The sequence below is a fragment of the Coregonus lavaretus genome (assembly GCF_964263955.1).
Source record: "Coregonus lavaretus genome assembly, chromosome: 24".
Classification (NCBI taxonomy): Eukaryota; Metazoa; Chordata; class Actinopteri; order Salmoniformes; family Salmonidae; genus Coregonus; species Coregonus lavaretus.
Window position 1 is genome coordinate 46,278,740 of NC_140011.1, and position 17,307 is coordinate 46,296,046.

General features: G+C 43.1%; 1 protein-coding gene across 1 annotated transcript in view; it reads left to right on the forward strand.

Annotated features, from left to right (window-relative positions):
• LOC311099911 (DNA polymerase theta-like) overlaps window positions 1–17,307 on the forward strand; it is a gene marked incomplete at its 5' end in the record, with an annotated part of 118,742 nt that overhangs the window by 94,039 nt on the left and 7,396 nt on the right. The window contains one exon of the mRNA XM_084140628.1: window positions 10,226–10,361. Within this exon, the coding sequence (XP_083996754.1) occupies window positions 10,226–10,361 (136 nt within the window). The remainder of the gene's footprint in view (window positions 1–10,225; window positions 10,362–17,307) is intronic.

The window sequence follows — 17,307 nt, forward strand, 5'->3', positions numbered from 1 at the left end:
TACTCTTCCTGGGGTTTATTATGGATCCCCATTAGTTCCTACCAAGGCAGCAGCTACTCTTCCTGGGGTTTATTATGGATCCCCATTAGTTCCTGCCAAGGCAGCAGCTACTCTTCCTGGGGTTTATTATGGATCCCCATTAGTTCCAGCCAAGGCAGCAGCTACTCTTCCTGGGGTTTATTATGGATCCCCATTAGTTCTTGCCAAGGCAGCAGCTACTCTTCCTGGGGTTTATTATGGATCCCCATTAGTTCCAGCCAAGGCAGCAGCTACTCTTCCTGGGGTTTATTATGGATCCCCATTAGTTCCTACCAAGGCAGCAGCTACTCTTCCTGGGGTTTATTATGGATCCCCATTAGTTCCTGCCAAGGCAGCAGCTACTCTTCCTGGGGTTTATTATGGATCCCCATTAGTTCCTGCCAAGGCAGCAGCTACTCTTCCTGGGGTTTATTATGGATCCCCATTAGTTCCTGCCAAGGCGGCAGCTACTCTTCCTGGGGTTTATTATGGATCCCCATTAGTTCCTGCCAAGGCGGCAGCTACTCTTCCTGGGGTTTATTATGGATCCCCATTAGTTCCTGCCAAGGCGGCAGCTACTCTTCCTGGGGTTTATTATGGATCCCCATTAGTTCCTGCCAAGGCAGCAGCTACTCTTCCTGGGGTTTATTATGGATCCCCATTAGTTCCTGCCAAGGCAGCAGCTACTCTTCCTGGGGTTTATTATGGATCCCCATTAGTTCCTGCCAAGGCAGCAGCTACTCTTCCTGGGGTTTATTATGGATCCCCATTAGTTCCTACCAAGGCAGCAGCTACTCTTCCTGTGGTTTATTAAGGATCCCCATTAGTTCCTGCCAAGGCAGCAGCTACTCTTCCTGGGGTTTATTATGGATCCCCATTAGTTCCTGCCAAGGCAGCAGCTACTCTTCCTGGGGTTTATTATGGATCCCCATTAGTTCCTGCCAAGGCAGCAGCTACTCTTCCTGGGGTTTATTATGGATCCCCATTAGTTCCTGCCAAGGCAGCAGCTACTCTTCCTGGGGTTTATTATGGATCCCCATTAGTTCCTGCCAAGGCAGCAGCTACTCTTCCTGGGGTTTATTACGGATCCCCATTAGTTCCTGCCAAGGCAGCGGCTACTCTTCCTGGGGTTTATTATGGATCCCCATTAGTTCCTGCCAAGGCAGCAGCTACTCTTCCTGGGGTCCAGCAACATTAAGGCAGTAATATACAATTTACAATATAATAATAATAATAATATGCCATTTAGCAGACGCTTTTATCCAAAGCGACTTACAGTCATGCGTGCATACATTATTTATTTTTTTGTGTATGGGTGGTCCCGGGGATCGAACCCACTACAAGCGTCGTGCTCTACCAGCTGAGCTACAGAGGATATTACATTTCATAACACTTTACCATGCTATTGTTTGAGGAGAGTGCACAACAACAAAAAACTTATCACGGCAACTGGTTTGATACATTCACCTCTGAAGGTAAATAATGTACTTACATTCAGTAATCTTGCTCTGATTTGTCGTCCTAAGGGTCCCAGAGATAAAATGTAGCATAGTTTTGTTTGATAAAATCAATTTTTATATTCAAATGTTGGAACTGGGATCTACAGTTTGAACCCCTGCTGTCTCTGGCTCCACACCCACCCCGCCCGGCCATCTAGATGTGTGAAAGTTAGTGTATAAGCTAATGATCCATCATGTATGACATTCCTGGGAGTGTGTAAACTTACATTTTGTATTACCATATATTTTTTGTATGATCTCTATAGTTATGTACTTGAAAATGTATCAATTGACCAATTCGGCACATTTGGGCAGACTTGATACAAAATAGTCCAGTATTGCAATGGTTCACTGGATGAATATGAAACTTTTGCACACACACTGCTCCCATCTAGTGGCCAAAATCTAAATTGCGCCTAAACTGCTATATTATATTGTGGCCTTTCAAAGATGATAAAACAAAAAGTAGAAAACGCATGTTTTTTTGTTTGTATTATCTTTTACCAGATCTAATGTGTTATATTCTCCTACATTAATTTCACATTTCCACAAACTTCAAAGTGTTTTCTTTCAAATGGTATCAAGAATATGCATATCCTTGATTCAGGTCCTCAGCTACAGGCAGTTAGATTTGGGTGTCATTTTAGGCGAAAATTTTAAAAAAGGGTCCGATCCTTAAGAGGTTAAGATATGAAGGTCAGTCAATCCGGAATTCTTCAAGAGCAGTCGCAAAAACCATCAAGCGCTATGATGAAACTGGCTCTCATGAGGACCGCCACAGGAAAGGAAGACCCAGAGTTACCTCTGCTGCAGAGGATAAGTTCATTAGAGTTACCAGCCTCAGAAATCGGCAATTACCTGCACCTCAGATTGCATCCCAAATAAATGCTTCACAGAGTTCAAGTAACAGACACATCTCAACATCAACTGTTCAGAGGAGACTGCGTGAATCAGGCCTTCATGGTCGAATTGCTGCAAAGAAACCACTTCTAAAGGACATCAATAAGAAGAAGAGACTTGTTTGGGCAAAGAAACACGAGCAATGGACATTAGACCGGTGCAAATCTGTCCTTTGGTCTGATGAGTCCAAATTTGAGATCAGCGTGTCTTTGTGAAACGCAGAGTAGGTGAACGGATGATCTCCGCATGTGTGGTTCCCACCGTGAAGCATGGAGGTGGTGGTGTGATGGTGTGGGGGTGCTTTGCTGGTGATACTGTCGGTGATATATTTAGAATTCAAGGCACACTTAACCAGCATGGCTACCACAGAATTCTGCAGCGATATGCCATCCCATCTGGTTGGAGCTTAGTGGGACTATCATTTGTTTTTCAACAGGACAATGACCCAACACACCTCCAGGCTGTGTAAGGGCTATTTGACCGTGAAGGAGAGTGATGGAGTGCTGCATCAGATGACCTGGCCTCCACAATCACCCGACCTCAACCCAATTGAGATGGTTTGGGATAAGTTGGACCGCAGAGTGAAGGAAAAGCAATGGTCAATCTCTCCTCCACTTTGAGCAATGAGAGACTTACATGCATATCACCGCTGTAGACCACACTATTTACCAAGAGAGTTTTCATCTATATTTTTCATAGCTGTCTATTTACCACCACAAACCAATGCTGGCATTAAGATTGCACTGAATGAGTTGTACAAGGCCATTAATCAACAGGAAAACGCTCATCCAGATGCAGCGCTCCTAGTAGCCGGGGACTTTAATGCAGGGAAACTTAAATCCGTTCTACCTAATTTCTACCAGCATGTTAAATGTGCAACCAGAGGGAAAAAAACTCTAGACCACCTTTACTCCACACACAGAGACGCATACAAAGCTCTCCCTCGCCCTCCATTTGGCAAATCTGACCATAACTCTATCCTCCTGATTCCTGCTTATAAGCAAAAACTGAAGCAGGAAGCACCAGTGATTCGGTTAATAAAAAAGTGGTCAGATGACGCAGATGCTAAGCTACAGGACTGTTTTGCTAGCACAGATTGGAACATGTTCCGGGATTCTTCAGACAGCATTGAGGAGTACACCACATCAGTCACTGGCTTCATCAATAAGTGCATCGATGATGTCGTCCCCACAGTGACCGTACGTACATACCCCAACCAGAAGCCATGGATTACAGGAAACATCCGCACTGAGCTAAAGGGTAGAGCTGCCGCTTTCAAGGAACGGGACTCTAACCCGGACGCTTATAAGAAATCCCGCTATGACCTCCGACGAACCATCAAACAGGCAAAGAGTCAATACAGGTCTAAGATTGAATCATACTACACTGGCTCTGACGCTCGTCGGATGTGGCAGGGCTTGAAAACTATTACAGACTACAAAGGGAAGCACAGCCGCGAGCTGCCCAGTGACACAAGCCTACCAGACGAGCTAAACCACTTCTATGCTCGCTTCGAGGCAAGCAACACTGAAGCATGCATGAGAGCACCAGCTGTTCCGGACGACTATGTGATCACGCTCTCCGTAGCCGATGTGAGTAAGACTTTTAAGCAGGTCAACATTCACAAGGCCGCAGGGCCAGACGGATTACCAGGACGTGTACTCCGAGCATGTGCTGACCAACTGGCAAGTGTCTTCACTGACATTTTCAACATGTCCCTGACTGAGTCTGTAATACCAACATGTTTCAAGCAGACCACCATAGTCCCCGTGCCCAAGAACTCTAAGATAACCTGCCTAAATGACTACCGACCCGTAGCACTGACGTCTGTAGCCATGAAGTGCTTTGAAAGACTGGTCATGGCTCACATCAACAGCATAATCCCAGAAACCCTAGACCCACTCCAATTTGCATACCGCCCCAACAGATCCACAGATGATGCAATCTCTATCGCACTCCACACTGCCCTTTCCCACCTGGACAAGAGGAACACCTACGTGAGAATGCTATTCATTGACTACAGCTCAGCATTCAACACCATAGTGCCCTCTAAGCTCATCACTAAGCTAAGGATCCTGGGACTAAACACCTCCCTCTGCAACTGGATCCTGGACTTCCTGACGGGCCGCCCCCAGGTGGTAAGGGTAGGTAACAACACATCTGCCACACTGATCCTCAACACGGGGGCCCCTCAGGGGTGCGTGCTCAGTCCCCTCCTGTACTCTCTGTTCACCCATGACTGCATGGCCAGGCACGACTCCAACACCATCATTAAGTTTGCCGACGACACAACAGTGGTAGGCCTGATCACCGACAACGATGAGACAGCCTATAGGGAGGAGGTCAGAGATCTGGCCGTGTGGTGCCAGGACAACAACCTCTCCCTCAACGTGACCAAGACAAAGGAGATGATTGTGGACTACAGGAAAAAAAAGAGGACTGAGCACGCCCCCATTCTCATCGACGGGGCTGTAGTGGAACAGGTTGAGAGCTTCAAGTTCCTTGGTGTCCACATCACCAACGAACTATCATGGTCCCAACACACCAAGACAGTCGTGAAGAGGGCACGACAAAGCCTATTCCCCCTCAGGAGACTAAAAAGATTTGGCATGGGTCCTCAGATCCTCAAAAAATTCTACAGCTGCACCATCGAGAGCATCCTGACTGGTTGCATCACCGCCTGGTATGGCAACTGCTTGGCCTCTGACCGCAAGGCACTACAGAGGGTAGTGCGTACGGCCCAGTACATCACTGGGGCAAAGCTCCCTGCCATCCAGGACCTCTATACCAGGCGGTGTCAGAGGAAGGCCCTCAAAATTGTCAAAGACTCCAGCCACCCTAGTCATAGACTGTTCTCTCTGCTACCGCACGGCAAGCGGTACCGGAGTGCCAAGTCTAGGTCCAAAAGACTTCTCAACAGCTTCTACCCCCAAGCCATAAGACTCCTGAACAGCTAATCATGGCTACCCGGACTATTTGCACTGCCCCCCCACCCCATCCTTTTTACGCTGCTGCTACTCTGTTAAGTATTTATGCATAGTCACTTTAACTCTACCCACATGTACATATTACCTCAACTACCTCAACTAGCCGGTGCCCCCACACATTGACTCTGCAACGGTACCCCCCTGTATATATAGCCTCCCTACTGTCACTTTATTTTACTGTATATATAGCCTCCTTACTGTCACTTTATTTTACTTCTGCTCTTTTTTTCTCAACACTTTTTTGTTGTTGTTTTATTCTTACTTTTTTTGTTTAAAATAAATGCACTGTTGGTTAAGGGCTGTAAGTAAGCATTTCACTGCAATGTCTGCACCTGTTGTATTCGGCGCATGTGACCAATAAAATTTGATTTGATTTGATTTAATGTTAGCTCTCCGTGTACTTTTAAGTGCCAGCCGTGCTGCCCTGTTCTGAGACAATTGCAATTTTCCTAAGTCCCTCTTTGTGGCACCTGACCACACGACTGAACAGTAGTCCAGGTGCGACAAAACTAGGGCCTGTAGGACCTGCCTTGTTGATAGTGCTGTTAAGAAGGTAGAGTAGCGCTTTATTATGGACAGACTTCTCCCCATCTTAGCTACTGTTGTATCAATATGTTTTGACCACGACAGTTAACAATCCAGCGTTACTCCAGCAGTTTAGTCACCTAAATTTGCTCAATTTCCACATTATTTATTACAAGATTTAGTTGAGGTTTAGGGTTTAGTGAATGATTTGTCCCAAATACAATGCTTTTAGTTTTTGAAATATTTAGGACTAACATATTCCTTGACACCCATTCTGAAACTAACTGCAGCTCTTTGTTAAGTGTTGCAGTCATTTCAGTCGCTGTAGTAGCTGACATGTATAGTGTTGAGTCATCCGCATACATAGACACACTGGCTTTACTCAAAGCCAGTGGCATGTCATTAGTAAAGATTGAAAAAAGTAATGGGCCTTGACAGCTGCCCTGGGGAATTCCTGATTCTACCTGGATTATGTTGGAGGCTTCCATTAAAGAACACCCTCTGTGTTCTGTTAGACAGGTAACTCATTATCCACATTATAGCAGGGGGTGTAAAGCCATAACACATACGTTTTTCCAGCAGCAGACTATGATCGATAATGTCAAAAGCTGCACTGAAGTCTAACAAAATCATAATTCTCTCTCAGCCAATCATCAGTCATTTGTGTAAGTGATGTGCTTGTTGAATGTCCTTCCCTATAAGCGTGCTGAAAATCTGTTGTCAATTTGTTTACTGTAAAATAGTATTGTATCTGGTCAAACACCATTTTTTCCAGAAGTTTACTAAGGGTTGGTAACAGGCTGATTGGTTGGCTGTTTGAGCCAGTAAAGGGGGCTTTACTATTCTTGGGTAGCGGAATGACTTTAGCTTCCCTCCAGGCCTGAGGGCACACACTTTTTTAAATTGAACCTATGGCAAATAGGAGTGGCGATATCATCCGCCATTATCCTCAGTAATTTTCCATCCAAGTTGTCAGACCCCGGTGGCTTGTCATTGTTGATAGACAACAATAATTATTTCACCTCTTTCACACTCACTTTACGGAATTCAACATTACAATGCTTGTCTTTCACAATTTGATCAGTTATACTTGGATGTGTAGTGTCAGCGTTTGTTGCTGGCATGTCATGCCTAAATTTTCTAATCTTGCCAATGACAAATATCATTGAAGTAATTGGCAATATCAGTGGGTTTTGTGATGAGCCATCTGATTCAATGAATGATGGAGCTGAGTTTGCCTTTTTGCCCAAAATGTCATTTAATATTTTTTTTTTATTCAGTTTAGTCACTTGATTTCTCAAATTGCAGTACATTTGCCAATCGGTTGTGCTGCCAGACTTGTTTGCCATTCCTTTTGCCTCATCCCTCTCAACCATACCATTTTTCAATTCCTCATCAATCCACTGGGATTTAACAGTTTTTACAGTCATTTTCTTAATGGGTGCATGCTTATTAGTAACTGGGATGAGCAATTTCATAATTGTGTCAAGTGCAGCGTCTGGTTGCTCCTCATTACACACCACAGACCAGCAAATATTCTTTACATCAACAACATAGGAATCATTACAAAACTTATTGTATGACCTCTTATACACTATATTAGGCCCAGCCTTTGGAACTTTGGTTTTCCTAGATATGGATACTATATTGTGATCACTACATCCGATGGATTTGGATACTGCTTTAAAGCATATTTCTGCAGCATTAGTAAAGATATGATCAATACATGTTGATGATTTCATTGCTATGCTGTTTGTAACTACCCTGGTAGGTTGACTGATAACCTGAACCAGGTTGCAGGCACTGGTTACAGTTTGAAGCTTTCTCTTGAGTGGGCAGCTTGATGAAAGCCAGTCAATATTTAAATCACCCAGAAAATATACCTCTGTTGATATCACATCCATTATCAAGCATTTCACACATGTTATCCAGATACTGACTGTTAGCACTTGGTGGTCTATAGCAGCTTCCCACCAGAATGGGCTTTAGGTGAGGCAGATGAACCTGTAGCCATATTACTTCAACAGTATTTAACATGAGATCCTCTCTAAGCTTTACAGGAATGGGGTTCTGAATATAAACAGCAACACCTCCACCATTGGCATTTCTGTCTTTTCTGTAAATGTTATAACCTTGTATTGCTACCACTGTATCATCAAAGGAATTATCTAAGTGAGTTTCAGAGATCGTCAGAATATGAATGTCATCTGTTACTAGCAAATTATTGATTTCATGAACCTTGTTTTTTAATCTACATATGTTAACGTGGGCAATTATTTGCACTTTTCTGGGATGCTTGATTGTATTCATTGCTTTACTGGGAAGCTTAGCAGAGGTAGTCATGCTCATGCTATTTATGTTAGTGCAGGGTGAGCTGCACACACCACCTCAGTGCTAACAGTATAAATCTGGTTCATAGGCACATGATTACTGCATCCAATAGCTGTAGGACCAGCAGAGGCATTCAGGGCAGTTAGAGGGACATAAATTAGGTTACTTACATTGTGTCTTCCAACGCCCCTGGGATAATCTACATTTGATGCAGCATTATGACAACTCAACGACACAATGGTAGGGATTAACCGAGCTGGGCTTCGGTCATACAGTGGGGAAAAAAAGTATTTAGTCAGCCACCAATTGTGCAAGTTCTCCCACTTAAAAAGATGAGAGAGGCCTGTAATTTTCATCATAGGTACACGTCAACAATGACAGACAAATTGAGAAAAAAAATCCAGAAAATCACATTGTAGGATTTTTAATGAATTTATTTGCAAATTATGGTGGAAAAGAAGTATTTGGTCACCAACAAACAAGCAAGATTTCTGGCTCTCACAGACCTGTAACTTCTTCTTTAAGAGGCTCCTCTGTCCTCCACTCGTTACCTGTATTAATGGCACCTGTTTGAACTTGTTATCAGTATAAAAGACACCTGTCCACAACCTCAAACAGTCACACTCCAAACTCCACTATGGCCAAGACCAAAGAGCTGTCAAAGGACACCAGAAACAAAATTGTAGACCTATACCAGGCTGGGAAGACTGATTCTGCAATAGGTAAGCAGCTTGGTTTGAAGAAATCAACTGTGGGAGCAATTATTAGGAAATGGAAGACATACAAGACCACTGATAATCTCCCTCGATCTGGGGCTCCACGCAAGATCTCACCCCGTGGGGTCAAAATGATCACAAGAACGGTGAGCAAAAATCCCAGAACCACACAGGGGGACCTAGTGAATGACCTGCAGAGAGCTGGGACCAAAGTAACAAAGCCTACCACCAGTAACACACTACGATGCCAGGGACTCAAATCCTGCAGTACAAGACGTGTCCCCCTGCTTAAGCCAGTACATGTCCAGGCCCGTCTGAAGTTTGCTAGAGTGCATTTGGATGATCCAGAAGAGGATTGGGAGAATGTCATATGGTCAGATGAAACCAAAATATAACTTTTTGGTAAAAACTCAACTCGTCGTGTTTGGAGGACAAAGAATGCTGAGTTGCATCCAAAGAACACCATACCTACTGTGAAGCATTGGGGTGGAAACATCATGCTTTGGGGCTGTTTTTCTGCAAAGGGACCATGACGACTGATCCGTGTAAAGGAAAGAATGAATGGGGCCATGTATCGTGAGATTTTGAGTGAAAACCTCCTTCCATCAGCAAGGGCATTGATGATGAAACATGGCTGGGTCTTTCAGCATGACAATGATCCCAAACACACCGCCCGGGCAACGAAGGAGTGGCTTCGTAAGAAGCATTTCAAGGTCCTGGAGTGGCCTAGCCAGTCTCCAGATCTCAACCCCATAGAAAATCTTTGGAGGGAGTTGAAAGTCCGTGTTGCCCAGCGACAGCCCCAAAACATCACTGCTCTAGAGGAGATCTGCATGGAGGAATGTGCCAAAATACCAGCAACAGTGTGTGAAAACCTTGTGAAGACTTACAGAAAACGTTTGACCTGTGTCATTGCCAACAAAGGGTATATAACAAAGTATTGAGAAACTTTTGTTATTGACCAAATACTTATTTTCCACCATCATTTGCAAATAAATTCATTAAAAATCCTACAATGTGATTTTCTGGAAAAAAAAATCTCATTTTGTCTGTCATAGTTGACGTGTACCTATGATGAAAATTACAGGCCTCTCTCATCTTTTTAAGTGGGAGAACTTGCACAATTGGTGGCTGACTAAATACTTTTTTCCCCCACTGTATACAGTAACGTGTGTTTAGAACAGTGTTACTAAGTTGTGTGTGTTACCTGTGTGTGTGTTACTAAGTTGTGTATTACCCTCTCCTCCAGGCGGAGCGTCAGGCTGTTAACACGACAGTCCAGGGATCAGCTGCTGACATCGTCAAACTGGCTACTGTCAACATCCAAAAATGTCTTAGAGACACCTACCCTACTGCCCCTCTCTCACACCAACACACTAACACAGGTAACTACCCTACTGCCCCTCTCTCACACCAACACACTAACACAGGTAACTACCCTACTGCCCCTCTCTCACACCAACACACTAACACAGGTAACTACCCTACTGCCCCTCTCTCACACCAACACACTAACACAGGTACCTACCCTACTGCCCCTCTCTCACACCAACACACTAACACAGGTAACTACCCTACTGCCCCTCTCTCACACCAACACACTAACACAGGTAACTACCCTACTGCCCCTCTCTCACACCAACACACTAACACAGGTAACTACCCTACTGCCCCTCTCTCACACCAACACACTAACACAGGTAACTACCCTACTGCCCCTCTCTCACACCAACACACTAACACAGGTAACTACCCTACTGCCCCTCTCTCACACCAACACACTAACACAGGTACCTACCCTACTGCCCCTCTCTCACACCAACACACTAACACAGGTAACTACCCTACTGCCCCTCTCTCACACCAACACACTAACACAGGTAACACCAACACACACCTACCCACACACCAACACACACCTACCTTACTGCCTCACACACACCTAATTACTTTGCTGTGCGACGTGGAATTTTCATTTGGGAGCACCTGCGGCCTAGAAAAAAATGGCCCAGATGATAATGAATGATTACTTCACTGTACCACAGCCTCTGGGGGCCATAGTGAATACGCTGAGCTCTGCTGCACCACAGCCTCTGGGGGCCATAGTGAATACGCTGAGCTCTGCTGCACCACAGCCTCTGGGGGCCATAGTGAATACGCTGAGCTCTGCTGCACCACAGCCTCTGGGGGCCATAGTGAATACGCTGAGCTCTGCTGCACCACAGCCTCTGGGGGCCATAGTGAATACGCTGAGCTCTGCTGCACCACAGCCTCTGGGGGCCATAGTGAATACACTGAGCTCTGCTGCACCACAGCCTCTGGGGGCCATAGTGAATACACTGAGCTCTGCTGCACCACAGCCTCTGGGGGCCATAGTGAATACACTGAGCTCTGCTGCACCACAGCCTCTGGGGGCCATAGTGAAAACACTGAGCTCTGCTGCACCACAGCCTCTGGGGGCCATAGTGAATACGCTGAGCTCTGCTGCACCACAGCCTCTGGGGCCCATAGTGAATACACTGTGTGAGCTTACATGTTTCAACATAGAGCTCTGCCTAGGTGGCAGGGCATAGATAGATTGGTACAGGTTGATAATGTATAGGTAATGTATTTTAGAGAGCTGTGGAAGGGTCATGTACAGTGTGTTCAGACCCCTCATCAATCTACACACGATACCCCATAACGACAAAGAAAAAACAGGTTTTTAGACATTTTTGTAAATTCATAAGAAATCAAAAACAGATATCACATTTACATAAGTATTCAGACCATTTACTCAGTACTTTGTTGAAGCACCTTTGGCAGCGATTACAGCCTTGAGTCTTCTTGGGTATGACGCTACAAGCTTGGCACACCTGAATTTGGGGAGTTTCTCCCATTCTTCTCTGCAGATCCTCTCAAGCTCTGTCAGGTTGGATGGGGAGCGTCGCTGCACAGCTATTTTCAGGTCTCTCCAGAGATGTTCGATCGGGTTCAAGTCCGGGCTCTGGCTGGGCTACTCAAGGACATTCAGAGACTTGTCCCAAAGCATCCTGCATTGTCTTGGCTGTGTGTTTAGGGTCGTTGTCCTGTTGGAAGGTGAACCTTCGCCCCAGTCTGAGGTCCTGAGCGCTCTGGAGCAGGTTTTAATCAAGGATCTCTCTGTACTTTGCTCCGTTCATCTTTCCCTCGATCCTGACTAGTCTCCCAGTCCCTGCCGCTGAAAAACATCCACACAGCATGATGCTGCCACCACCAGGGATTGTGGCAGGTTTCCTCCAGATGTGACGCTTGGCATTCAGGCCAAAGAGTTCAATCTTGGTTTCAACAGACCAGAGAGTCCTTTAGGTGCCTTTTGGCAAACTCCAAGCGGGCTGTCATGTGCCTTTTACTGAGGAGTGGCTTCCGTCTGGCCACTCTACCATAAAGGCCTGATTGGTGGAGTGCTGCAGAGATGGTTGTCATTCTGGAAGGTTCTCCCATCTCCACAGAGGAACTCTGGAGCTCTGTCACAGTGACCATCGGGTTCTTGGTCACCTCCCTGACTAAGGCCCTTATCCCCCGATTGCTCAGTTTGTCCGGGCGGCCAGCTCTAGGAAGAATTCTGGTGGTTCCAAACTTCTTCCATTTAAGAATGATGGAGGCCAATATGTTCTTGGGGACCTTCAATGCTGCAGGAAGTTTTTGGTACCCTTCTCCAGATCTGTGCCTCGACCCAATCCTGTCTCTGGAGTTCTATGGACAATTCCTTCGACCTCATGGCTTGGTATTTGCTCTGACATGCACTTTCAACTGTGGGACGTTATATAGAAAGGTGTGTGCTTTTCCAAATCATGTCCAATCAATTGAATTTACCACAGGTGGACTCCAATCAAGTTGTAGAAACATCTCAAGGATGATCAATGGAAACAGGATGCACCTGAGCTCAATTTCAAGTCTCATAGCAAACGGTCTGAATACTTATGTAAATAAAGTATTTGTTTTTTATGTTTAATAAATGTGCAACATTTTCTAAAAATCTGTTTTCGCTTTGTCATTATGGGGTATTGTGTGTAGATTCATGAGGGGGAAAAAGTATTTTAATTCATTTTAGAATAAGGCTGTAACATAACAAAATGTGGAAAAGGGGAAGGGGTCTGAATACTTTCCGAACGCACTGTATTGTAAATAGTAGTGGCAGTGCAGTGGTACATATTGATAATGTATGTATTATATATTATAGAGAGTCGTGGGCGTGGCAGAGCAGTGGTACATATTGATAATGTATGTATTATATATTATAGAGAGTCGTGGTCGTGGCAGAGCAGTGGTACATATTGATAATGTATGTATTATATATTATAGAGGGTCGTGGCAGAGCAGTGGTACATATTGATGATGTATGTATTATATATTATAGAGAGTCGTGGCAGAAAAGTGGTACATATTGATAATGTATGTATTATATATTATAGAGAGTCGTGGCAGAGCAGTGGTACATATTGATAATGTATGTATTATATATTATAGAGCGTCGTGGCAGAGCAGTGGTACATATTGATAATGTATGTATTATATATTATAGAGAGTCGTGGGCGTGGCAGAGCTGTGGTACATATTGATAATGTATGTATTATATATTATAGAGAGTCGTGGGCGTGGCAGAGCAGTGGTACATATTGATAATGTATTATATATTATAGAGAGTCGTGGGCGTGGCAGAGCAGTGGTACATATTGATAATGTATGTATTATATATTATAGAGTCGTGGCAGAGCAGTGGTACATATTGATAATGTATGTATTATATATTATAGAGAGTCGTGGCAGAGCAGTGGTACATATTGATAATGTATGTATTATATATTATAGAGAGTCGTGGGCGTGGCAGAGCTGTGGTACATATTGATAATGTATGTATTATATATTATAGAGAGTCGTGGGCGTGGCAGAGCTGTGGTACATATTGATAATGTATGTATTATATATTATAGAGAGTCGTGGGCGTGGCAGAGCTGTGGTACATATCGATAATGTATTTATTATATATTATAGAGAGTCGTGGGCGCGGCAGAGCAGTGGTACATATTGATAATGTATTATATATTATAGAGAGTCGTGGGCGTGGCAGAGCTGTGGTACATATTGATAATGTATTATATATTATAGATAGTCGTGGGCGTGGCAGAGCTGTGGTAGATATTGATAATGTATGTATTATATATTATAGAGAGTCGTGGGCGTGGCAGAGCAGTGGTACATATTGATAATGTATTATATATTATAGAGAGTCGTGGGCGTGGCAGAGCAGTGGTACATATTGATAATGTATGTATTATATATTATAGAGAGTCGTGGGCGTGGCAGAGCAGTGGTACATATTGATAATGTATGTATTATATATTATAGAGAGTCGTGGGCGTGGCAGAGCAGTGGTACATATTGATAATGTATGTATTATATATTATAGAGAGTCGTGGGCGTGGCAGAGCAGTGGTACATATTGATAATGTATGTATTATATATTATAGAGAGTCGTGGGCGTGGCAGAGCAGTGGTACATATTGATAATGTATTATATATTATAGAGAGTCGTGGGCGTGGCAGAGCTGTGGTACATATTGATAATGTATGTATTATATATTATAGATAGTCGTGGGCGTGGCAGAGCTGTGGTACATATTGATAATGTATGTATTATATATTATAGAGAGTCGTGGGCGTGGCAGAGCAGTGGTACATATTGATAATGTATGTATTATATATTATAGAGAGTCGTGGGCGTGGCAGAGCAGTGGTACATATTGATAATGTATGTATTATATATTATAGAGAGTCGTGGGCGTGGCAGAGCAGTGGTACATATTGATAATGTATGTATTATATATTATAGAGAGTCGTGGGCGTGGCAGAGCAGTGGTACATATTGATAATGTATGTATTATATATTATAGAGAGTCGTGGGCGTGGCAGAGCAGTGGTACATATTGATAATGTATTATATATTATAGAGAGTCGTGGGCGTGGCAGAGCAGTGGTACATATTGATAATATATGTATTATATATTATGGAGAGTCGTGGGCGTGGCAGAGCAGTGGTACATATTGATAATGTATGTATTATATATTATAGAGAGTCGTGGGCGTGGCAGAGCAGTGGTACATATTGATAATGTATGTATTATATATTATAGAGAGTCGTGGGCGTGGCAGAGCAGTGGTACATATTGATAATGTATTATATATTATAGAGAGTCGTGGGCGTGGCAGAGCAGTGGTACATATTGATAATATATGTATTATATATTATGGAGAGTCGTGGGCGTGGCAGAGCAGTGGTACATATTGATAATGTATGTATTATATATTATAGAGAGTCGTGGGCGTGGCAGAGCAGTGGTACATATTGATAATGTATGTATTATATATTATAGAGAGTCGTGGGCGTGGCAGAGCAGTGGTACATATTGATAATGTATATATTATATATTATAGAGAGTCGTGGGCGTGGCAGAGCAGTGGTACATATTGATAATGTATGTATTATATATTATAGAGAGTCGTGGGCGTGGCAGTGCAGTGGTACATATTGATAATGTATATATTATAGAGAGTCGTGGGCGTGGCAGAGCAGTGGTACATATTGATAATGTATATATTATATATTATAGAGAGTCGTGGGCGTGGCAGAGCAGTGGTACATATTGATAATGTATGTATTATATATTATAGAGAGTCGTGGCAGAGCAGTGGTACATATTGATAATGTATATATTATATATTATAGAGAGTCGTGGGCGTGGCAGAGCAGTGGTACATATTGATAATGTATGTATTATATATTATAGAGAGTCGTGGGCGTGGCAGAGCAGTGGTACATATTGATAATGTATGTATTATATATTATAGAGAGTCGTGGGCGTGGCAGAGCAGTGGTACATATTGATAATGTATGTATTATATATTATAGAGAGTCGTGGCAGAGCAGTGGTACATATTGATAATGTATATATTATAGAGAGTCGTGGGCGTGGCAGAGCAGTGGTACATATTGATAATGTATATATTATATATTATAGAGAGTCGTGGGCGTGGCAGAGCAGTGGTACATATTGATAATGTATGTATTATATATTATAGAGAGTCGTGGGCGTGGCAGAGCAGTGGTACATATTGATAATGTATGTATTATATATTATAGAGAGTCGTGGCAGTGCAGTGGTACATATTGATAATGTATATATTATAGAGAGTCGTGGGCGTGGCAGAGCAGTGGTACATATTGATAATGTATGTATTATATATTATAGAGAGTCGTGGGCGTGGCAGAGCAGTGGTACATATTGATAATGTATGTATTATATATTATAGAGAGTCGTGGGCGTGGCAGAGCAGTGGTACATATTGATAATGTATGTATTATATATTATAGAGAGTCGTGGGCGTGGCAGAGCAGTGGTACATATTGATAATGTATGTATTATATATTATAGAGAGTCGTGGGCGTGGCAGAGCAGTGGTACATATCGATAATGTATATATTATATATTATAGAGAGTCGTGGCAGAGCAGTGGTACATATCGATAATGTATATATTATAGAGAGTCGTGGGCGTGGCAGAGCAGTGGTACATATTGATAATGTATATATTATATATTATAGAGAGTCGTGGGCGTGGCAGAGCAGTGGTACATATTGATAATGTATGTATTATATATTATAGAGAGTCGTGGGCGTGGCAGAGCAGTGGTACATATTGATAATGTATGTATTATATATTATAGAGAGTCGTGGGCGTGGCAGAGCAGTGGTACATATTGATAATGTATATATTATATATTATAGAGAGTCGTGGGCGTGGCAGAGCAGTGGTACATATTGATAATGTATGTATTATATATTATAGAGTCGTGGGCGTGGCAGAGCAGTGGTACATATTGATAATGTATGTATTATATATTATAGAGAGGCGTGGCAGAGCAGTGGTACATATTGATAATGTATGTATTATATATGATAGAGAGTCGTGGGCGTGGCAGAGCAGTGGTACATATTGATAATGTATGTATTATATATTATAGAGAGTCGTGGGCGTGGCAGAGCAGTGGTACATATTGATAATGTATGTACTATATATTATAGAGAGTCGTGGGCGTGGCAGAGCAGTGGTACATATTGATAATGTATATATTATATATTATAGAGAGTCGTGGGCGTGGCAGAGCAGTGGTACATATTGATAATGTATATATTATATATTATAGAGAGTCATGGGCGTGGCAGAGCAGTGGTACATATTGATAATGTATATATTATATATTATAGAGAGTCGTGGGCGTGGCAGAGCAGTGGTACATATTGATAATGTATGT